This window comes from Hyla sarda, chromosome 9, assembly GCF_029499605.1.
Source record: "Hyla sarda isolate aHylSar1 chromosome 9, aHylSar1.hap1, whole genome shotgun sequence".
Taxonomy (NCBI): Eukaryota; Metazoa; Chordata; class Amphibia; order Anura; family Hylidae; genus Hyla; species Hyla sarda.
This window is the reverse complement of record NC_079197.1, coordinates 171852088-171877398: the sequence shown is the minus strand read 5'-3', so window position 1 is coordinate 171877398 and position 25311 is coordinate 171852088. Positions and strand designations below refer to the sequence as shown.

Genomic DNA, 25311 nt, shown 5'->3' with positions numbered 1-25311 from the left:
CACAAATGTGGCAAGAGCCAAGTATTTCATAAAAAGTGAACCAGTACCTGTAAGCATACAGCGCTCGTGTTAGAGCTGTGGCCCGGAGGTTGTTTCCCACTTATGATCCAGCTAGGAACGTGAACTGAAATAGATATCCGTGGTGGTTGATGATTTGTGGTGGATAAGGATCTGGCCCGGCTTCTGTGCCCTACAACAATAGTGACGTCACTAAGTAGCGCCCAGGCAATACCGCAACACGATCCGTTGTTCAGCGCGCCACACCGGTGAGACGCTATCCGGCCGGAGCGACCCTCACGGTGTGTGTAATCGCTCAAAAAAAAACCTGTATTGAAGGGAGCTCTCTGCGGCTTCTCGGAACCATAGCGGACATCGATTCCAATCATCAACCACCACGGATATCTATTTCAGTTCACGTTCCTACCTGGATCTTAAGTGGGAAACAACCTCCGGGCCACAGCTCTAACACGAGCGCTGTATGTTTACAGGTACTGGTTCACTTTTTATGAAATACTTGACTCTTGCCACATTTGTGTCAGAGACTGTAGTCATTGTATTCACATCGGAAACATTATCGCAACATTTGTAACGGGATGCTGTGATCGCAAGTCAGTTGCAAATAACTCAGTATTTTTTCAAATTTCTTTGTCATCATCCGGTTTTCTGCTTTAGGTGTTATTAAATCCATGGACAATTAGGTTTAATTAATTTTTGGTATATCTGACATGAATTATCATCAGGTATATAGTCTTAGTACTTACCGACTCCTTATATCAAGGATACGGCCAACCTTAGCTAATTTAAACATACCTTTTTATTGTTTCTGTGCGCCGATACGCTAATACTATATTAAGTTTTAAATTCATTATCCATGTGAGGAGTGGTCAGGACCCTCTCAGCGTTATCTTGGCAGCCGGTAACATACCATTCCAGCGCTAGTGATACCTATACAATTTAGATTTGTAAATTACTTCTATTAAAAAATCTTAATCCTACCAGTACTTATCAGCTGCTGTATGCTCCACAGGAAATTGTATTTCTTTCTGGAGTTCTTTCCAGTCTGACCACAGTGCTCTCTGCTGACACTTCTGTCCATGTCAGGAACTGTCCAGAGTGCAAGCAAATCCTCATAGCAAACCTATCCTGCTCTGGACAGTTCCTGATAAGGACAGAGGTGTCAGCAGAGAGCACTGTGGTCAGACTTAACTCCAGAAAGAAATACAACTTCCTCTGGAGCATACAGCAGCTGATAAGTACTGGAAGGATTACGATTTTTTTTTATATAGAAGTCATTTACAAATCAGTTTAACTTTCTGGCACCAGTTCATTTGAAAAAAAAATCGTTTCCTACTAGAGTACCCCTTTAATCCACTGCTTGTGTTCACAGTGCATCAACTCTTCATGGTTTTTCATGCAAAAATGTACTGATTTCTCCGCCAAACATCACATGGAGTCACTGTCAAAAGCCCCACTCACATTGTCTTAAATTGTAGACAAGGAACAGTGCGGAAGTGATGTGTAACTTCAGGCTACCTACAAGATTCAAAGCAGCCCGGCATAGTGCTGCCTATGGGCTGAAGGGCAGTAAGGGGGCAATATCAATGTGTAGGGGCAGTAAGGGGGCAATATCAATGTGTAGGGGCAGTAAAGGGGGAAATATCAATGTGTAGGGGCAGTAAGCGGGCAATATCAATGTGTAGGGGCAGTAAGGGGGCAATATCAATGTGAAGGGGCAGTAACAGGCCACTATCAATGTGAAGGGGCAGTAAGGGGGCAATATCAATGTGTAGGGGCAGTAAAGGGGGCAATATCAATGTGAAGGGGCAGTAAGCGGGCAATATCAATGTGTAGGGGCAGTAAGGGGGCAATATCAATGTGTAGGGGCAGTAAAGGGGGCAATATCAATGTGAAGGGGCAGTAAGGGGGCAATATAAATGTGTAGGGGCAGTAAGGGGGCAATATCAATGTGTAGGGGTTGTAAGGGGACAATATTAATGTGTAGGGACAGTAAGGGGGCAATATCAATGTGAAGGTGCAGTAAGGGGCAATATCAATGTGAAGGGGCAGTAAGAGGGCAATATCAATGTGTAGGGGCAGTAAGGGGGCAATATCAATGTGTAGGGGCAGTAAGGGAGCGATATCAATGTGTAGGGGCAGTAACAGGCCACTATCAATGTGTAGGGGTTGTAAGGGGGCAATATTAATGTGTAGGGGAAGTAAGGGGGCATTATCAATTTGTAGGGGCAGTAAGGGGGAAATATCAATGTGAAGGGGCAGTAAGGGGGCAATATCAATGTGAAGGGGCATTAAGGAGGCAATATCAATGTGAATGGGCAGTAAGGCGCAATATCAATGTGTAGGGGCAGTAAGGGGGCAATATCAATGTGTGGGGGTAGTAAGGGAGCTATATCAATGTGTAGGGGCAGTAAGGGGGCAATATCAATGTGTAGGGGTTGTAAGGGGACAATATTAATGTGTAGGGGCAGTAAGGGGGCAATCTCAATGTGTAGGGGTTGTAAGGGGACAATATCAATGTGAAGGGGCAGTAAGGGGGCAATATCAATGTGTAGGGACAGTATCAGGCCACTATCAATGTTTAGGGGGTTGTAAGGGGGCAATATTAATGTGTAGGGGAAGTAAGGGGGCAATATCAATGTGAAGGGGCAGTAAGGGGGCAATTTCAATGTGAAGGGGCAGTAAGGGGGCAATATCAATGTGTAGGGGCAGTAAGGGAGCGATATCAATGTGTAGGGGCAGTAACAGGCCACTATCTATGTGTAGGGGTTGTAAGGGGGCAATATTAATGTGTAGGGGAAGTAAGGGGGCATTATCAATTTGTAGTGGCAGTAAGGGGGCAATATCAATGTGAAGGGGCAGTGAGGAGGCAATATCAATGTGAAGGGGAAGTAAGGGGCAATATCAATGTGTAGGGGCAGTAAGGGGGCAATATCAATGTGTAGGGGCAGTAAGGGGGCAATATCAATGTGTAGGGGCAGTAAGGGAGCAATATCAATGTGTAGGGGCAGTAAGGGGGCAATAGCAATGTGTAGGGGTTGTAAGGGGACAATATTAATGTGTAGGGGCAGTAAGGGGGCAATATCAGTGTGTAGGGGCAGTAAGGGGGCAATATCAATGTGTAGGGACAGTAACAGGCCACTAGCAATGTTTAGGGGTTGTAAGGGGGCAATATTAATGTGTAGGGGAAGTAAGGGGGCAATATCAATGTGAAGGGGCAGTAAGGGGGCAATATCAATGTGAAGGGGCAGTAAGAGGGCAATATCAATGTGTAAGGGCAGCAAGGGGGCAATATCAATGTGTAGGGGCAGTAAGGGAGCGATATCAATGTGTAGGGGCAATAACAGGCCACTATCAATGTGTAGGGGTTGTAAGGGAGCAATATTAATGTGTAGGGGAAGTAAGGGGGCATTATCAATTTGTAGGGGCAGTAAGGGGGCAATATCAATGTGAAGGGGCAGTAAGGGGACAATATCAATGTGAAGGGGCAGTAAGGAGGCAATATCAATGTGAAGGGCAGTAATGGGCAATATCAATGTGTAGGGGCAGTAAGGGGGCAATATCAATGTGTAGGGGCAGTAAGGGGGCAAGATCAATGTGTAGGGGCAGTAAGGGAGCAATGTCAATGTGTAGGGGCAGTAAGGGAGCGATATCAAATGTGTAGGGTCAGTAACAGGCCACTATCAATGTGTAGGGGTTGTAAGGGGGCAATATTAATGTGTAGGGGAAGTAAGGGGGCATTATCAATTTGTAGGGGCAGTAAGGAGGCAATATCAATGTGAAGGGGCAGTAAGGGGGCAATATCAATGTGAAGGGGCAGTAAGGAGGCAATATCAATGTGAAGGGGCAGTAAGGGGCAATATCAATGTGAAGGGGCAGTAAGGGGCAATATCAATGTGTAGGGGCAGTAAGGGGGCAATATCAATGTGTAGGGGCAGTAAGGGAGCTATATCAATGTGTAGGGGCAGTAAGGGGCAATATCAATGTGAAGGGGCAGTAAGGGAGCTATATCAATGTGTAGGGGCAGTAAGGGGGCAATATCAATGTGTAGGGGTTGTAAGGGAACAATATTAATGTGTAGGGGCAGTAAGGGGGCAATATCAGTGTGTAGGGGCAGTAAGGGGGCAATATCAATGTGTAGGGACAGTAACAGGCCACTATCAATGTTTAGGGGTTGTAAGGGGGCAATATTAATGTGTAGGGGAAGTAAGGGGGCAATATCAATGTGTAGGGGCAATAAAGGGGCAATATCAATGTTTATGGGACAGTAACGGGCCACTATCAATGTGGATGAGTTTTAGGGGACCACTATTTATGTGTTGGGACTGAAACGGGCCACTCTCAATGTAATGAGAGTACTGAACATAAGGGGGGTGTTACTTTTCAGGAGTGCACTAAAGGCATTTTATCAGTGTGGGGGCATTATTACTGTGTAGAAGCAGTAAGTGGGCACTGTACATTTGAGGAGAAGTCTTAAGGGGTACAATTAAAGTTAGAAGGTGGCACTTTGTGTGGGGCACTTTTGTGTCGCTGTGTGCAGACACAATGGAGAGCACTTTTTTTTAGGGTGGGTTCACACCATGCTTTTGCAATACAGTTCCCATATCACGTTTCTGATATAAAAAAAAACGGATTCCTCGAAACCTGACTAAACTGTATCAAAATGTGTGTACAAATTTTAATCCGTATAAGGTTGAAAACTGTATACGGTTTAAAAAATTATGTCCGGTTGAATCCGTTTTTTATGAAAAAAAACGTATACGTTTTTAACTTTTCACTCCATTATGTGTGGTGCGCCACAGGGTGTGAAGGTGACGTGTATGGGGCTGATGTTATAGCCCAGGGGCAGATGTTATTAACTCCTAAATGTTTGTGACGACAGGGCGTGGTTTTCCTGGTAACCACCTGAACGGTAGTACCGCTATCCCTAGGTGAGGCAGGGAAATAATAGTCCAAGTCCAGGTTCGGGTTAACGGTAGCTTTACTGAGGTAGACAGATGGAAATAGTCTTTACAGCTAGGCCAGGATACCAGAGAGGTGGCCAGTAACACAGGGGACCTCGTAGCTTGCTGGCACTTGTAGTGACTTTGACAGATTTTAGGACTATAATAGACTTGACTATAGGCTAGACTTGACTGTAGGTAGTGACAGCATACATAGATGACTTGACTCACTGACATGTGACTGCTGGTTATGCTTGAGGCCTCCAGATGTGCTGGACACTGGCTCTGAGACATCTGGTCTTTACTGTACCTCAGGATCTAAGAGAGTAAAGAGGCAGATTGCAGCTCCTCCCTTCCTTATAAAGGGGGGGGGCTGAGCAAGGAGCCCATAGGTCAAGCTGCAGGTCACCTGGTTAGCTGGTGCTCTCTGGGTAACAAAACATGTGACAACATCATGTTACTAACTCAAAGGTCCTTTATACATAATACATCTAATATACAGATAACACAATGGGGGACACACTGCAGGAGAGCCTCTAGGACACAGAGGGACAGGGCCTAAGTACTGTACGGGACTATATCCCATACTGGGACATCACAAATCCCCCTACTTAACAGAAGTCGCCCTCGACGAAAGTCCTGTCGGGCTTGAGGATCGAAGCGGCCTTGGGGCCGAATGCAGTCCTGGGGCATTGTAACCCAACGTCCATTTCCAGGCTATGGTTTAGAGAAAACTGATAATGCAATAGAGTCTTTGTATAAATGTCAATACATGCTCTGTTAGATTTTCTGCATTCAACAGAGAATAACAACATATATATGACTATGGTATAACACGATTTATGGACTATGACTATGGTTATGTATATCATAACATTAGACTATGGCTATGCATACTATGACATTTGACTATGCATACTGTGACATTAGACTATACATGACACAACAATTGGCAGATTGGGTTGCCGGAGGCTTTCTGCCCAATGCCTTGGCTACTGGGGTCCCTTGGCATTACACACTTCTCCCCAGAACACTAGTTATTTTTGTTGCTAGATAACTTTGACTTTCGTTACCCTTGACTTTTACCTATGTTCTTATGCGAGTACAGGAATACTCTGTGGCCAGCAGAGTATCCTGAGCACACGGAAACAAGAAACATCACGTTAGACATATGACTTATGAATGGACTGTGCTAGTGGTAGTGAGTGTTACAGTCCATTTGTACATGACTTTTATGTGTACATGACTTTTATGTGTACATGACTATGTGTAGTACACAACTACTGTTGACTGTGCTAAATTTGATTCTTTGTACCTGGCTGGTATTTGACCTTATGTCGACTGTCAAAATCCGGTGCTGGATCATGGATGTACATCCAAAGTCTGTAGGATGCTTACTGAAAGCTTTCTGGTACCTCTTGGTAACATTGATTACTCTATTAACTTGATCCCTCGGAGTAGTTTCATTTCCCACTTCAAGCTGCGCCCACCAGGGCTCAGAGGGACTTTCAGCAGAACCCGGAGTCACTTGAGCTGTCCGTTGCCGAGCCACCTTGCGTTCTGATAAGATGTCACTTGACTCTATAAGATACAACTGGGTGACCGGGGTGTATTTCGGTAAGACGGTAGCCACACTGGACAGATTGACTAGTCGGACTGGGACTCTTCCATTGGTAACTGTGACAAAACTGCTTGCCGCTCGAATGAGAGGATTATCCTCTAATTGTATAGGCTCTAGCAGGGCTTGATAGTCCTTGTTTCTCACTCCAGGACATGCATGACACCAAAGGACTGTCTCTGTGTTGGGTTGTAAGGTTACTGACCTGATGTCTTGAATCCGCACTTAGCAAACTTCACCTTGCTGGTTGGCAAACTGCTGCTCCGCTTGGAGAACCTTTAAGTGGTGCTGCACAGCCTTCTGGCCTGAGGGGGACATGTAGGGGAGAGAGGCATGCAAAGAATCTACAATGTCAGCAAAACAATGTTTCATGATATTCATCCCCAATATGAACTCTGTGGACCCTTTATCAGACACATCAGTTACAATCCCTCCCTGTTCCCTGAGTACATGCTCTCCCAACTGGATGGTTGGCTCCCAATATCCATGTCTGGGTATTGGTTTCCCGTTACCTGCTACTACCCTGAAATCAACATCATCAATTTCACACAACAAATTAGCATCCCAGTACTTGTAAAAAAACATCTTTAGATATAGTGGACACTTGCGATCCTGTATCTATTGATGCCTCCTACTGTATACCTTCTACAGTTACTTTTACATAGGGGCAGGGGGCGACATAAAGTGAAAGTCCCGATTTGTTCTGGGTTTGGACCTAATGTCTCTTTTCCTGAGGGCCAGTCCGTGACCTCAGGGGAGATCAGTTTAACTCCCAACATTGTACTTTCCAATGTCCAGATTTGTTGCAGTAGGTACAAAAGGGCCTTTGGGTCCCTGAGGGCCTACTGGGCAGATTATTGTGGGGATTAACATGACTGGGATCAGAAACAGATATAGGTTTCCTATGTAGGGGTTGTTCACGGTCGGGTGGAGTGGCCCTACTTGCAAGTTCCTTTACAGCCTGAGTCAATTGTTCATTGCTTTGTTTAACACTCTGAAATTCTGAGGCTGTGGAGACTGGTAGGGCATTGGACACTGGGGTGGGAGCCGGTGGTGGTGAGAGGGGGCAGGCTGCCACTCCCAGGGGCTCTGGGACAGGGGCACATCTTTCTTCAGACTCAGTCTCGGGCTCTATGACCTGAATAGTCAGTCTCTTAATAGCAGGGACAGGCAGATTAGGGTTTTGCACTGCTAACATCCTCAACTGAGCTTTGTGCAGAATATATAGGAAAAAATAGGAACAAAAGACAAGACGGCGCTATCTAAGTGCCGTAAATGATGGTTGAGATGCAAAGATCAAGGATAAAAGGGTCAAGGATGTAAGAATCCCACTTCTATGTATGTGGAGATGGGATCTCTCGTTTGAGCAGTGTAACAATCACATGTATATTTATACACCTTTATCCTTCATATAAAAGCAGTAGCAGCAAAAATAGGTGAACGGTATCTCACTCACCTATTAGTGTTGCTCTGCAGGCACAACACTGTTTTGCGCATAGAAAGAGTGTGGCAACTCTCCAGTAGACCTCTGGCAGCCTGACATCTGAACCCGAACAGCAGGTGTGTCGGTTTGGAAAATAGGAGAAACGGTGGTCCCAGAAGGAAGCTGCTCCAGCAGTTTCCAGGGAGACAAAAATGCGGATGGTCTCGGTGGCGCCTTGAGGGTGAGTCTTAATCAAACAAGGATCCTGGTATTGGGGATTACTTGTTTATTGCATTAAAGCTGGCAGACCATACATTACATCAAATATATGGAATACCGGGTAGAAGTAAAAAGGATAAAATAAATGAAAGAAAAGATGGAGATGATAGCAACGCGTTTCGCAGGGTGACCCCCGCTTCGTCAGGCTAGTGTAGCCTGACTGAATGTTTCCAATATATATAGAGACAGTTTGTTTGAAATTTGCGGGTAAACTGGGTTTCTGACATCATTCTTGTGACGGAAGTGAAGTAGCTGCAATGATTGGCATGGTTGGCAAGGAACGCACATTGATACAGTGATTGTTTTCTTTTTTTCTCTCCTTTTTAAGGAAATACATACAGAGAACATATGAAGGTACAATATGAGAGTTAGAGCATATTAGTATATTCTTTTCTTGGGGAGAGTGTGCCGATGTTAAGTGTTCAGACTGGTGTGTCTGGACGATCTGTCAAGTGATTTGTGTTCAGGCGCGCTGTCAAAGCGCTGTCATGTAGGTGTCCTATTCGATTCCTGGCTGATTGTTGTACTGAATCTGGATGTTTTTTGATGTGTCATCACAACACATCAAAACACATCCAGATTCAGTACAACAATCAGCCAGGAATCTAATAGGACACCTACATGACAGCGCTTTGACAGCGCGCCTGAACACAAATCACTTGACCACACCAGTCTGAACACTTAAAATCATCACACTCTCACCAAGAAAAGAATATACTAATATGCTCTAACTCTCATATTGTACCTTCATATGTTCTGTGTATGTATTTTCATGAAAAAGGAGAGAGAAAAAGAATACAATCACTGTATCAATGTGCGTTCCTTGCCAACCATGCCAATCATTGCAGCTACTTAATTTCCATCACAAGAATTACGTCAGAAACCCAGTTTACCCGCAAATTTCAAACAAACTGTCTCTATATATATTGGAAACATTCAGTCAGTTTACACAAGCCTGACGAAGCGGGGGTCACCCTGCGAAACGCATTGCTATCACTTCCATCTTTTCTTTCATTTATTTTATCCTTTTTACTTCTACCCGGTATTCCATATATTTGATGTAATGTATGGTCTGCCAGCTTTTATGCAATAAACAAGTAACCCCCAATACCAGGATCCTTGTTTGATTACGACTCACCCTCAAGGCGCCACCGAGACATCTGCATTTTTGTCTCCCTGGAAACTGCTGGAGCAGCTTCCTTCTGGGACAACTGAGCTTTGTGCCACTTATTGTGAGCCCCATCAATAAACCTGTCCATCAGTACTTTGTTACCCTGATCGGGAGTGATATCATCTAGCTTTTGAACAGTCTCTAGGGCATTCTGTAAAGCTACGGCATAAGCTCTCAGAGTCTAACCTGGCTTTTGCCGTCTCTCATACAATCCGAGACGTACCTCTAACGGAGAATGTGACTCAAATACCTGGTACAACCCCTCAAAAATCCGCTCTACCGTCGCCTTCTCGGAGGCGGGCCAGGTGCGGACCACCTCAAGTGCTGGTCCTTGTTGTTGTCCTGTGAGCAGCAGCACCTGTTGATTAGGAGGGAGAGAGTAAAAGACAAACAAACTCTGAATCTTCTCCTTGAAATCCCTCAGGGTGTTACATTCTTATACTGGTCAAATTTCATTTGACACAGTCACCATTGGAGAGGAATAAATTACTCAGGTTACGTCAAATTTAGTAAACAATCATACATTTATTTTAGGCTCATAGACAAATATGGCAAACAGAACAAACTAGTAAATCTTATGTAAATAACAGTTCTTGCTTAAGTATTACAATAATAACAGTAGGAAGTGTAGGCATGTTCTCAGAACAATCTCACCAAGTGAGGGTTGTGTGGGCTGGATCCATCATGGAAAGTTTATCTAAGATGGCTTCCTCCTTCATCAGACTGGTCTGGCTCCACCTCCTTCCTCTTAGCTTGGCTTGGCTTACTTCAATGGTCTTGCTTCATCCATGGTGCTTCCTTAATGATGCCTCCATAATGAATGATGCCTTAATGATGCTTCCATTATGATGCTTCCATAATGATGCCTTAATGATCCTTAATGATCCTGCACCCTATTGACGCAGTCTTCTTAAATACCATACTTATGGGTGTGTTCTTTACATATGTGGGCGTGGTTATACTATGCCTTATATCCATAAATATACTTATCTCTATATATCTCCTCCTAGTGGGTTGGTTTGAGTATATCTTTAACTTAAGGGTGTATACATTATGTCATGCTTAACTTACATACTGATTGGACATTAGTACCCTTCCTAGAATAGTATAGTTATGCATACCTCAGCAATTCTATCTATAGTATTCAGCTATAGCTTAACTGTTCCTAAAGGTCATGGCATCCATTTTAGGTTTAACTTTTGTCAGCCATCTTGTATACCCTTGCATACGTTATATTGTATATTAATCATTTTAACATTTCCCCCTATTATGAGTTTTTTAAAATTACTCATAATACAGTTGTTTCAATATACAATTACCATATATAGTATTAGTAACCAAATCCTTACTTTGTAGTCAATTTATAAATTAATTAGACAATCCCCTTTAAATTAGTATATATCATCTTAGAATATCAATTTTAAGTAAATAAATCCATTCATTGTATACATTGGTATTATTATCATTATTCTAATAATTCTTTGTCATAGTATATCATGATATATAACAAATCATGTTATACTAGTCCATATAATAATACATTATCATTTTCCCATATTGAGTTATATTATTTCATGTTATGTTGTGTTGTGGTATATTGTAATTCATTTTTCATGAAAAACATTTTTAATCAATACCTAAATCTAATCTAAATATTTGTCCTCTTGGGTCTTGGAAAAAATCAAAATATGGAAGATCAATGTAGCTTTTGACATAGTCCATAACACAGTCCATAAAAAATCCTTGAAATGGAAAAACTGTACAAAATCCTTGAAAAACATAAAGTTATTGTCCTTTGATTATTTTTACCAATAACAAATTTTCTTTCTTTGCTCTAATTCCAAGATCATCCTTTTGTCAGTTGGTTCCTTAAATTTTACTGTAACAGGAAACATTCTTTTTAGTCCTGGACAGCCAAGGGTTAGCATCCCTTGATGATAAGTCACTTCCTCGAAGACTCTGCATCAGCACTGCAAAGGTTAACTTTAACTCTTTCATTTATTTGCTGGTACAACAGCTAGTGATAAGAAAACAATCCTTTTTCAAATAACTTTTTTCTTCACCTTTTGGCTCCTGGACTTATGTTTTAGCCCAATTTGTAGAAATACATTTCTTTAGCTCCTTTGCTTGAGACAGCAGCTGATGGTCAAATACCTCACTCTGTAACTTGACTCAGGCGGTGAATTCCATTCAGGCCTTTTTCTCTTAGTCATCTGTAGAACTAGAAGTCCCAGCAAGTCCTCTTTACATTTCTTTAATACAGGTAAACCTTAGCATTGGTTACCTCTGGACTTCAGACTCCCATTCATCTGTAGACATAAAGTCTTTTTACTGAAACACAGTTCATCATATCCTTGATCCTCACAGCAAGTGAAGTCCTTTCCCCATGGGAGTAATTTAAAATAATTTCAACAGAGAAGCTCTTTGAAAACAATCTGTAGTCAGTCTCAGCAATGATGCTCATCAGCTGTTCTTGTCCATCAATTGTCCAGCAAATATCCTTTGGAAAAATAGTCAATTAAAAATAACAGATAGTCCAATAGTCCAAAAACTTATCTTTTTCTTCATCTGTTTTACTTGGATATCCCACTTGATTTTGGAAATATCAAAAATAATCAAAAACAAAAACTCTTCTTTTTCCCTAAACTATACCCAAAATATTGGTAACTTTTCCTATAATATATTCATTACAATATACCACATCATTTTATATCATATATAACTTTATAATTCTAAATATGAAATAATTATTAAAAACATTAATAATGATTATGACACATATGCTAAACATTATACTATGACTATTCATAATATTATTATTATTATACCATTATATTAACCATATCTGACTGCGAATTCTAAATATCTTAAAACAATACAACAGTATAATAGCAAACAAGTCTTAACTCATAAGTTATTCTTATATGTCATGTAAATCTAAGCATACTTATAACATTCTCATTTTCATTTCATATTAATAATTACTTATTAATTAATTACCCATGTATTCCACCATGTTATTCATTATATAAAATTGACACTTTTAAAATAATCTTTATTACCCAATTTTGTTTATTATCCCACATGACACCATAAAATGTGTATAAAACCTTATATTGTTGTGTGTATTTCACTTTTTTGTACCTTTTTAGAAGTTATAGTGATCTACCACTTTCCCAATACCAGACTTTGTCTTAACAGCTGTCACTCGCCCCATTCAGCTTATGAGAGCTGAAGCACTCTGTGATTTTTGTTGTTGGGAACACCACAATATATTTCAAAGTGTAAGGTTTGATGGACATATGTCTTTTTTTGACCGTACTAACTATGTAACTATGTAAGGTTACTGTATGTAAGAGAGAGATGGAATTCCCCTCTTCCTTGATACTATGTTTTGTAATACCATTTAGTATTATAGTACTGGACTCCATTAAAATGAATAAAATAATTCCCCACATTTTTACCTATGTGAATTACATGAAGATTTACTTGTGTAAACATTTATACAACACAAGACATTCACAAACACACATATGGATTTGTGTATATGCTTGAATTAATTCCCATATGAATATTCATGTATCCTGAACATGTAAAACAAAGAACAATTAATAATTGAACCTACATTATGTCAGTGTGTAATTTCCCAAAATTCCTTCATATGAAAATAACCATAATGTAACTTAAACTTTCTTAAAGTTAACTAGAATAAAATAAAATAAAATATTCCTAGAACCTTTAGTCACAATAATATTTGAAATCATTTTGATTCACCAATCTCTCCATATTAACATAGAAATATATGTATTTTCATGTCAATATGTAATTCTCTCTATAATTTGGTATAGAATGAAATATTGTGCACTCATATTTTATTCCATATAAGACCAATCATTATTAACCCTTTTATCTTTTGGATTTCAAACATTATTTTATATTTCTTAGAACATAGCATCATCCAATCACTTCACTATATTCTCCGTACTCAACACTTTTATTCACTCACTGAATACACCTTTATTTTATTTGATTATAAAATGTTGATCAACATATGCTTTCTTACATTTAATAATTTGAATATGGTACCATAAAAATATTCAATTTATATGAAGTACTTCCCAAGAATTCAATTAATTAATTAATTAATTAATATATGTATTAACCAAATTAATTAATTCAAGACATGTCTTTGAAAATATCCAAAAGGCCTTATCTTTTCAATACTTTTAACTCACTTCTTACAACACTGCAGTGTCATCACTCACATCACACTTTGGGTTCAGTTTTCCAAAGACACATTCCTTAATTTACTTAACCATACCTATGGTCACACATGGTCCTTGTCAATCACAGATACATGCATACATTGCAACAAATGCTCGTACCCAAGGTTTCACATGCCCGTGCCCATTTTGTCCTTCACTTACACACACGTGCAGTTACAATGGCGACAGATACATGGACTCAAGGTTACTTAAATAGAGGAGACTGAGAAGAAGCATGCTTACTTTACAGAGCAAAATGGATAACTTTATTCTTCATGCTTTTTAAACATATACAAGATGCAATTATACATGTAAGTACATACAATACATTATTTAAACTTCATTAGCTAATGTTAGTCACAAACTTATAGCTAATCTGCTCTTGTCCTGCATCTCTGTTAACCATATCCTTGGGACAAAATAACTTTTATTTGTTTTCCCAACTTTTACTTCTACTAAGAGATAAAAGCAGATAGCATTAGTTACATATTCCATTATCATTGCAAAATAATAACAATAACAGTGGTCTCCAGATTATGACACTACAGCTGTTTCAAAGAAACATGATCTTTCTCTATCTTATCAATAATGTATATGCATACAAACATATCACTAGTACTATACATCTATATATGTAAATAGCTATACACAGATATATATATCTATATATATATATATGTACATATCTAATCTGTCTTACTCCATAGAGTATATATATATATCTCCACTCTTTACCATAACACATGTAGCAAAGAGTAAAAACATATAACATTAGTTAATCTCTCACTACCATATAATATAACTAACATTTTTTTTTACATAATATTGCCAAAATCCATTAGACTAGCCAAAAATCATTTACCATATAATCTATACTTAAGATTATTTAAAACCTTTTTATCCAATTGCTATTTTTGGTTTAATCATTTCTTTCATAAGAAAATCAGTAAACAATCCCATTAACCCTTTAATTTCTCTATGCTCTACTTTCTCTAACTTACAATGTTTAAGCCTGTCACTCAAAGACCTTGTTAAAGCTGGGATGTCACTTTCCTCTGTCTTAGCTACACTACCATCAGCTGTGTTTTGATTGGACAGTGCAGATTGAATTCCTTCAATCTTGCCTGCTAACACTTTTACTGGATTACTTTCAAAATTTATTTTTTCATTATATGACTTAACATTTATATGTAGTAATCTCCTTCGCTGTTCATAGATTGCATCCTGATTTTTGTACCTTTTTAGAAGTTATAGTGATCTACCACTTTCCCAATACCAGACTTTGTCTTAACAGCTGTCACTCGCCCCATTCAGCTTATGAGAGCTGAAGCACTCTGTGATTTTTGTTGTTGGGAACACCACAATATATTTCAAAGTGTAAGGTTTGATGGACATATGTCTTTTTTTGACCGTACTAACTATGTAACTATGTAAGGTTACTGTATGTAAGAGAGAGATGGAATTCCCCTCTTCCTTGATACTATGTTTTGTAATACCATTTAGTATTATAGTACTGGACTCCTGGCTGGTTCGCCAAAATGTTACATTCTTATACTGGTCAAATTTCATTTGACACAGTCACCATTGGAGAGGAATAAATTACTCAGGTTCCGTCAAATTTAGTAAACAATCATACATTTATTTTAGGCTCATAGACAAATATGGCAAACAGAACAAACTAGTAAATCTTATGTAAATAACAGTTCTTGCTTAAGTATTACAATAATAACAGTAGGAAGTGTAGGCATGTTCTCAGAACAATCTCACCAAGTGAGGGTTGTGTGGGCTGGATCCATCATGGAAAGTTCATCTAAGATGGCTTCCTCCTTCATCAGACTGGTCTGGCTCCGCCTCCTTCCTCTTAACTTGGCTTGGCTTACTTCAATGGTCTTGCTTCATCCATGGTGCTTCCTTAATGATGCCTCCATAATGAATGATGCCTTAATGATGCTTCCATTATGATGCTTCCATAATGATGCCTTAATGATCCTTAATGATCCTGCACCCTATTGACGCAGTCTTCTTAAATACCATACTTATGGGTGTGTTCTTTACATATGTGGGCGTGGTTATACTATGCCTTATATCCATAAATATACTTATCTCTATATATCTCCTCCTAGTGGGTTGGTTTGAGTATATCTTTAACTTAAGAGTGTATACATTATGTCATGCTTAACTTACATACTGATTGGACATTAGTACCCTTCCTAGAATAGTATAGTTATGCATACCTCAGCAATTCTATCTATAGTATTCAGCTATAGCTTAACTGTTCCTAAAGGTCATGGCATCCATTTTAGGTTTAACTTTTGTCAGCCATCTTGTATACCCTTGCATACGTTATATTGTATATTAATCATTTTAACACAGGGTGAAGGGGTCTCCGTTATAGATAGGAAGGACAGGATTCCCCAAAAACACTGGTGCTGATGCTGGAACACCCACATTGTTTAAATGAACTGCAAGCGGGACCGGCAGCATCCCGACCGCTGGAGTAGCAGGTGTTCCCGCTACTGGTAATGAAGTGGCAATAACGCCGGGTCAGTCTGGAGCACCAGGTGCTGACATCTTTAACTGTCAATCTTTCTTTAAGAAGATTTGAGTGCGTCGTCCCTTGAGTGCGCTGTCTCTTTAAGAGGATTTGGGTGCGTTGTCTCTTTAAGAAGATTTGGGTGCACTGGCCCTTTAAGATGCTTGATTACCAGGAATCCTCCGAGTGGTGCTCCTCCTCAGAGAGTACCCGTGGATTTAGTTTGGCACTACAGGGTTAATGCGGGCTGCCACCAGTGCTGGAGACTGATTGCGTGAGATCGTTGCTTGATACAGAGTCTGCGCTGCAGCGGGTACTTGCCGGAATATTGCAGAGCCGGACGCAGCCACTGGAACCTTCAATATGGCTGCGCCCAGGGAACTTCCTTTTTGGTCCAGTTGGTAAAGTCTTCCCCTGTGCAACGCCGGGCAGATCTTTAGTTCCAGCTCGCACTGAAGAGGCGTCACCACTAGGGACTGATGGGGCGGAGCTGCGGCCACTCACGCACATGGGAAATGCCGGACTCTGTTTAACCCTTTCAGGTACTGACTCTACACACTTTGCAATGACGGTTAACAGTCTTTCGTTCACCTCCCCCACTACTTTATCAGTATCTGCTAATAACTCTTTGCCATGAGGACAGTCCCATACACTTTTCTGGTGCAAACTTTTTCTTGGACACAATTCAGATTCAGACTAGGAGGGAGGACTTGTGGCTTTATGGTTAAGGCACACACCTGTATCCTGTTTGTGATGCCAAAGTTTTGTGGTGCGCCACAGGGTGTGAAGGTGAGGTGTATGGGGCAGATTTTATAGCCCAGGGGCAGATGTTATTGACCCCTAAATGTTCGTGATGCCAGAGCGTGGTTTTCCAGGTAACCACCCGAACGGTTGCACAGCTATCCCTAGGTTAGGCAGGGTAATAATAGTCCAAGACCAGGTTAGGGTTAACGGTAGCTTTACTGATGTACACAGATGGTAATAGTCTTTACAGCTAGGCCAGGATCCCAGAGAGGTGGCCAGTAACACAAAGGGGACCTTTCAGCTTGCTGGGACTTGCAGTGTTTGGACCGACTTCAACTCAGCCACGCTGACTATAATGGACTTGACTATAGACTTGACTTGACTGTAGGTAGTGACAGCAGACATAGACCACTTGACTTACTGACATGTGACTACCAGTTAGGCTTGAGGCCTCCAGATGTGCTGGACACCAGCTCTGAGACGTCTGGACTTTACTGTACCTCAGAATCCAAGAGAGTAAAGAGGCAGATTGCAGCTCCTCCCTTCCTTATAAACGGAGCTGAGCAAGGAGCCCATAGGTCAAGCTGCAGGTCACTTGGTTAGCTGGTGCTCTCTGGGTAACAAAACATATGACAACAACATCATGTGACTAACTCAAAGGTCCTCAAAGATCCTTTATACCTAATACATCTAATATAAAGATAACACAATGGGGGAGACACTGCAGGAGAGCCCCTAGGATACAGAGGGACTCAACCTGTCAGGGCCTAAGTACTGTACGGGACTATATCCCGTGCTAGGACATCACATATGAATAAAGTTTCACTTATTTGATTGAAATTCCAAGAAAAAAACTGTGCAAAGTAAAAAACCGTATGGTGAAAACCGGATGGAACCGACGCACATATGGTTCTGTACGGTTCCCATTGACTCCCATGTTAAAGAAAAACTTATATGTTTCAGTACAGTTTTTCACCTGGACAAAAAACAGTGGTAGGCTATGGTTTTGGGTACGGGAAAAAAACTGACAAAATGGTACAGGATGCAAAAAGGAGTGGCGTGGCTAGTGAGGCAGGGGCGTGGCTAGTGAGGCAAGGTGGCAGAGGTCTGAGTTAAGAGCTCCGCTAGCTCAACGGCGCTAACCCCGGCACGAAACTACTAAGTGAACCCTGATAGAACCTTAAGTGTGCACAGCGAGGAATGACCCGGACAAGGCTGCAAAAGAAATCCCCGATTAAAAAGACTACCTTTTATCCAGCGAGGAGTCCGGCGAATACTTCAAGCAGGAGCAAGGAGAAGGGGAAGGACGGGCAAGCCGTTGTGACTCAGCACAGAGGTGATACACAGCTTCCGATGCTTGCGGCTAGCAGAGTGGAGAGACCGGAAACCCCGAGGGTCGCTACCATAGAGTGGAGAACGGAGGTAGAGAGAGGATGAGACTATCCAGATATAGATTGGGGTCCGGGGTTGGCTAAAACTACAAAGGGGCGACAATTCCTAAATTTATTGCAGGATAATTTTCTGGGCCAGTTTGTGGAGGACTTAACAAGAAGTGATGCCTTGTTGGATCTGATCATTTCCAACAACGCAGAGCTGGTTGGTAATGTAACTGTGCGGGAAAACCTTGGTAATAGCGACCACAATATAGTTACTTTTGACTTAAAATGTAGAAAACAAAGACAGACAGGGAAAGCAAAAACATATAACTTTAAAAAGGCAAATTTTCCTGGGCTGAGGGCTGCACTACAGGACATAGACTGGGGGGAGGTGTTCTCAAATACTGATACAGAAGGTAAATGGGACATCTTTAAATCAACTCTAAATAACTATACAGCTAAATACATACCAAAGGGGAACAAATATAAACGATTAAAACTAAATCCTACATGGCTGACAAATTATGTTAAAAGAGCAATAAACAACAAAAAAATAGCCTTCAAAAAATACAAATCTGATGGGCCATCGATAACATTTAAACAGTACAAAGAGCTTAATAAAATCTGTAAAAATGTAATAAAAACAGCAAAAATTCAAAACGAGAGACAGGTGGCCAAAGAAAGCAAAACTAATCCTAAATATTTTTTTAGATATATAAATGCAAAAAAAAACAAGGACAGAGCATGTAGGACCCCTTAATAATGATAATGGGGAGGTTGTCACAGGCGATCAAGAGAAAGCGGAGCTACTGAATGGGTTCTTTAGTTCTGTATACACTAGGGAAGAAGGAGCTGACATTGGCCAGGTCAGTGCTGGTAACACATCATGTACAGGTCAGTGCTGGTAACACATCATGTACAGGTCAGTGCTGGTAACACATCATGTAATGTACTGAACTGGCTTAATGTAGAGATGGTACAAGGTAAGTTAAGTGATATAAATGTAAGCAAATCTCCAGGGCTGGATGGACTACACCCAAGAGTTCTTAGAGAGGTAAGTTCAGTAATATCTGTACCTCTGTTCATGATATTTAGAGATTCTCTGGTGTCTGGTATTCTCTGGTGTCTGGCGAATGTGGTGCCAATCTTCAAAAAGGGCTCTAGGTCTTCCCCAGGAAACTATAGACCGGTAAGTTTAACGTGCATTGTGGGTAAATTGTTTGAAGGACTTATAAGGGATTACATACAGGAATACATAGGGGATAATAGTATTATAAGTGATAGCCAGCATGGGTTTACTAAGGATAGAAGTTGTCAAACCAATCTAATTTGCTTTTATGAAGAGGTGAGTAGAAGCCTTGACAGAGGAATGGCTGTGGATATAGAGGGGGGCTGTGTATATAGAGGGGGGCTGTGTATATAGAGGAATGGCTGTGGATATAGTGTTTCTGGATTTTGCTAAAGCATTTGATACTGTCCCTCATAGACGTCTGACAGGTAAGTTAAGGTCTTTGGGTTTGGAAATTTTAGTTTGTAACTGGATTGAACACTGGCTCATGGATCGTACCCAGAGAGTGGTGGTCAATGATTCGTACTCTGATTGGTCCCCGGTTATTAGTGGTGTACCCCAAGGTTCAGTACTGGGCCCGCTGTTGTTTAATATATTTATCAATGATATAGAGGATGGTATTAACAGCTCTGTTTCTATCTTTGCAGATGACACCAAGCTTTGTAGCACGGTACAGTCTATAGAGGATGTGTATATAGAGGGGGGGGCTGTGTATATAGAGGGGGGCTGTGTATATAGAGGGGGGGCTGTGTATATAGAGGGGGGCTGTGTATATAGAGGGGGGGTACAGTCTATAGAGGATGTGCATAAGTTACAAGATGACTTGGATAGACTAAGTGTCTGGGCATCCACTTGGCAAATGAGGTTCAATGTGGATAAATGTAAAGTTATGCATCTGGGTACTAATAACCTGCATGCGTCGTATGTCTTAGGGGGGATTAAACTGTCAGAGTCACTGGTAGAGAAGGATCTGGGTGACTTGTAGATCACAGACTACAGAATAGCATGCAATGTCAGGCTGCTGCTTCCAAAGCCGGCAGGATATTGTCATGTATCAAAAGAGGCATGGACTCAAGGGACAGGGACATAATACTCCCCCTTTATAAAGCATTGGTACGGCCTCACCTGGAATATGCTGTTCAGTTTTGGGCACCTGTCCATAAAAGGGACACTGCGGAGTTGGAAAGGGTGCAGAGACGCGCGACTAAACTAATATGGGGCATGGATCATCTTAGCTATGAGGAGCGATTAAAGGAGTTACAATTGTTTAGTCTTGAGAAGAGACGTTTAAGGGGGGATATAATAAACGTATATAAGTATATTAATGGGTGTCACGATGCCGGCTGGCAGGTAGTGGATCCTCTGTGCCAGAGAGGGATTGGCGTGGACCGTGCTAGTGGATCGGTTCTAAGTCACTACTGGTTTTCACCAGAGCCCGCCGCAAAGCGGGATGGTCTTGCTGCGGCGGTAGTGACCAGGTCGTATCCACTAGCAACGGCTCAACCTCTCTGACTGCTGAAGATAGGCGCGGTACAAGGGAGTAGACAGAAGCAAGGTCGGACGTAGCAGAAGGTCGGGGCAGGCAGCAAGGATCGTAGTCGGGGGCAACGGCAGGAGGTCTGGAACACAGGCTAGGAACACACAAGGAAACGCTTTCACTGGCACAATGGCAACAAGATCCGGCGAGGGAGTGAAGGGGAAGTGAGGTATAAATAGGGAGTGCACAGGTGAACACACTAATTGGAACCACTGCGCCAATCAGCGGCGCAGTGGCCCTTTAAATCGCAGAGACCCGGCGCGCGCGCGCCCTAGGGAACGGGGCCGCGCGCGCCGGGACAGGACAGACGGAGAGCGAGTCAGGTACGGAAGCCGGGATGCGCATCGCGAGCGGGCGCTACCCGCATCGCGAATCGCATCCCGGCTGGAGACGGTATCGCAGCGCACCGGGTCAGTGGAGCTGCCCGGAGCGCTGCGGTAGCGAGAGAGAAGCGAGCGCTCCGGGGAGGAGCGGGGACCCGGAGCGCTCGGCGTAACAATGGGCCATGCAAAAAATATGGAGAAAAACTGTTCCAGGTTAAACCCCCCCAAAGGACGAGGGGGCACTCCCTGCGTCTGGAGAAGAAAAAGTTTAGTCTCAAGGGGCGACACGCCTTCTTTACCGTGAGGACTGTGAATTTATGGAACGGTCTACCTCAGGAACTGGTCACAGCAGGAACAATTAACAGCTTTAAAACAGGATTAGATACATTCCTGGAACAAAATAACATTAATGCTTATGAAGAAATATAAAATCCCATCCCTTCCCCAATATCGCGCCACACCCCTACCCCTTAATTCCCTGGTTGAACTTGATGGACATATGTCTATTTTAGACTGTACTAACTATGTAACTATGAGACGGCGCAGCGTGGGATGCGGGCAAGGAGAACAGAGGTCGACTTGGAAACCTGGCGGAACGAGAGGGGAGAGAGAGAAGGGCGGCTGGGGAGCAAGCAGAGCTGGACATTGGTGTACAGTCGGCAGACTACAGCGATGGAGAGGTGACCAAGGGAGTGGAGGGCTTTACCTATTCAACAGTAGATGTATGTTCTCCCTATCAATCCATAAGTTGTCTGCCGGAGAAGATGGGTGGGAAATCCAAAAATGATCAGTGCTCTACCCCAGTTATATATCAGACTGGAGGCTCATATCTTATGCATTATTCTTTCTTTAATAATGCCCATAGCAGAAAATCCAGTAATCAATTTCAATGTAAATGAAAAAACTTTCAAAACTACAACTCCCAGCAGTCCTAGGGCCACAGTAGCCACTCTCGCCTCCTGTCTTCATATAACTAATATTTTCCGTCACAAGCTAGGAAAATCTCGATTTAAATGTTTTGGAGATGGTAAAGCAGCTGCTATACCCACTCTAGCCTGCCTGTCAGCCCCCATAGCTTTTAGTCCGACAGCTAAAACCTCCGCCTCCCAAAAAATACTTTCCAAATATCCAAATAAAGACACTACCCCTGGGGTGGATGTGGTTGCAAGTGCGGCTAGCTCACTATCTTCCCCTTCTGTAGCTGAGTCTGTAGCTGATTCTGAAACTACTGCTAAATTAATAGTGCCGGTCTCAGAAGGCTCAATGAAACAGATGCTGGCGGATTTACAGGCCTCATTTACTCTGATAATACAGAATGCCGTCAGCAGCATACAACACGAAATACAAACATTGGCAGTGCGCACTTCTAATGTGGAAGATATTGTAAGCAAATTAACGTCTGCACACAATGCAGTTGCCAATTCTGTCCAAAGTTTGGAAGAAGAAGTAGTGGCTCTGAAATTAAAAGTGGCAGATATGGAAGACCGATCGCGTAGGAACAACCTCCGTATCAGGGGGGTGCCCGAGACAGTGATTCAAAATGGGTTAAGGAATTACTTAAATGAATATTTTATGACCCTACTGCCGGATCTTGCACAACTGGATTTAATCATGGACAGAATACATAGGCTCCCCAAGCCCAAATCTCTCCCTACCTCAATACCAAGAGACATAATAGTTAGGATGCATTTCTATCATATAAAGGAAAAAATTTTGTTGGCAACAAGGAACTCTTCCTCAATCCTAGAAAAATTTAAAAATCTCTCCATCTTTACGGATCTTTCCGCAACAACTATGATAAAAAGGAAAGAATTTGCGGTTGGAACACAAATACTGAGAGAAAAAGGAATCCAATACAGATGGGGATTCCCAGTTAAAGTTATAATAACTTATAGGGGAGAAAAACATGTAGTTTTGTCCCCCCAGGCCCTCCTAACACTCTGCCAGGACTGGGGGGATAATGCCACCACAGAGAGAGGTAGAAAACTATAATAACTCAGGGACATTACAAGCTGAAGCTGAATGGGTGACGGTTGTCAACAAGAGAAAGAAAAGCCCCAAAAAATAAGAGCAGGGGATTTATGTAAAAATTTATGAGAATCTGTTTGAGGTCAATTTTTTTTCTTTTTTCTTTTAGGTTCACAATAAGTTTGGAATAGCGCTGTTATAGCACACGGTTAATTATGTTGGCAAGGGTCCAACATATCCCCAAAAGAGGGGACAAGTTCCGCTCATTGAATTTTTTTTGGAGTCTATGGTGTTTGTGTACAGTATTAATAAATGTGTCTAAGATTCAATGGTTTGAATGTTTTTTGAGTGGATGTGCTCAGACCCGCCATCTATATGTATATAGGGATATAAGAGAGAGAAAAGCAAGACAAAAGCAGATTAACACTCACTTTAATGGGCATTAAATGTATGTCCATTAATGTAAAAGGGCTCAACTCCCCATTTAAAAGGTCAAGGGTTTGGAAGGAGGCTAATAGATTGGATGCAGATGTGGTGTGCATTCAAGAGACACACCTACTTCGAAAAGATGCTCACCGTCTAACGCATAAACAGTATCCACATATATTTTATTCGCACGCACCAGATAAAAGGGGGGGGGGGGGGGGGGAGTGGCTTTGGCCATTAGGGAGAACATAGCCTTTACTGGGCAAAAAATGGAGAGTGACGATAATGGGCGCTACATTGCCCTTACATGTCAATTAAATAATGTTAGTTATACCCTTGTGGCAGTATATGCCCCCAATAGGGCTCAGTGTACCTTCATTAAGCGCCAACTCACTAAAATACCAAAAACAGATGAGGGACATGTTATAGTTATGGGAGACTTTAACATGGGAATGTGGCCAGGAATGGACTCTACCTCAGTTTCCCCTAGAACTGCTGCTACGGGTCTTTTTTCACTTGTAACCAATGCAAATTTATATGATGCCTGGAGAATAATTAACCCTACTGAGAGGGCGTATACATTTTATTCTAACCCTTGTAAGGTCTATACAAGGATTGATAATTTTTTTGTATCCAGATCACTCCTAACCTTAATCGAGGATGTGAGCATTATGCCTATAGAGTGGTCAGACCATGCCCCAATAACTCTCACAATTAAAGAAAAATATTCTAGACATCGGATATCTGTATGGAGATTAAACCCAATTATATTAAGCAATCCTAAATACTCAGAAGCAACTCTATCTGCTATATCTAATTACTTTGAAATGAATGATACCGGAGACATATCGGATCCTATACTGTGGTGTGCGTTTAAGGCTAATATTAGAGGTCATTTTCTTAGTCAGGGGGCTTATGATAAGAAAGTGAAAACGCGTCTTAGATTAGAGATGCAACAGAAACTTGCTGTTTTACATAGACAAAACCAATGTTACACCGAGCGCTCCGGGTCCCCGCTCCTCCCCGGAGCGCTCGCTACACTCTCGCTACTGCAGCGCTCCGGTCAGATCCACTGACCCGGTGCGCTGCGATACCGCCTCCAGCCGGGATGCGATTCGCGATGCGGGTGGCGCCCGCTCGTGATGCGCACCCCGGCCCCCGTACCTGACTCGCTCTCCGTCGGTCCTGTCCCGGCGCGCGCGGCCCCGCTCCCTAGGGCGCGCGCGCGCCGGGTCTCTGCGATTTAAAGGGCCACTGCGCCGCTGATTGGCGCAGTGGTTCTAATTAGTGTGTTCACCTGTGCACTCCCTATTTATACCTCACTTCCCCTGCACTCCCTCGCCGGATCTTGTTGCCATTGTGCCAGTGAAAGCGTTTCCTTGTGTGTTCCTAGCCTGTGTTCCAGACCTCCTGCCGTTGCCCCTGACTACGATCCTTGCTGCCTGCCCCGACCTTCTGCTACGTCCGACCTTGCTTCTGTCTACTCCCTTGTACCGCGCCTATCTTCAGCAGTCAGAGAGGTTGAGCCGTTGCTAGTGGATACGACCTGGTCACTACCGCCGCAGCAAGACCATCCCGCTTTGCGGCGGGCTCTGGTGAAAACCAGTAGTGACTTAGAACC

The 25311-nt window shown here is 42.2% G+C and overlaps 1 protein-coding gene across 8 annotated transcripts in view; it reads left to right on the top strand.

Moving 5' to 3' along the window:
- The window catches only part of SLC39A7 (solute carrier family 39 member 7), an 82235-nt gene that overhangs the window by 37516 nt on the left and 19408 nt on the right, over window positions 1-25311 (top strand). Inside the window, exon 1 of one of the 8 annotated variants that reach the window (XM_056540383.1) lies at window positions 16747-16789. The exons of the other annotated variants lie outside the window; for them this stretch is intronic. Within the exon in view, the coding sequence (XP_056396358.1) occupies window positions 16756-16789 (34 nt within the window). The 5' untranslated portion in view covers window positions 16747-16755. Of the gene's footprint in view, window positions 1-16746; window positions 16790-25311 lie in introns of those variants that run through there. 8 annotated transcript variants of the gene reach the window in all.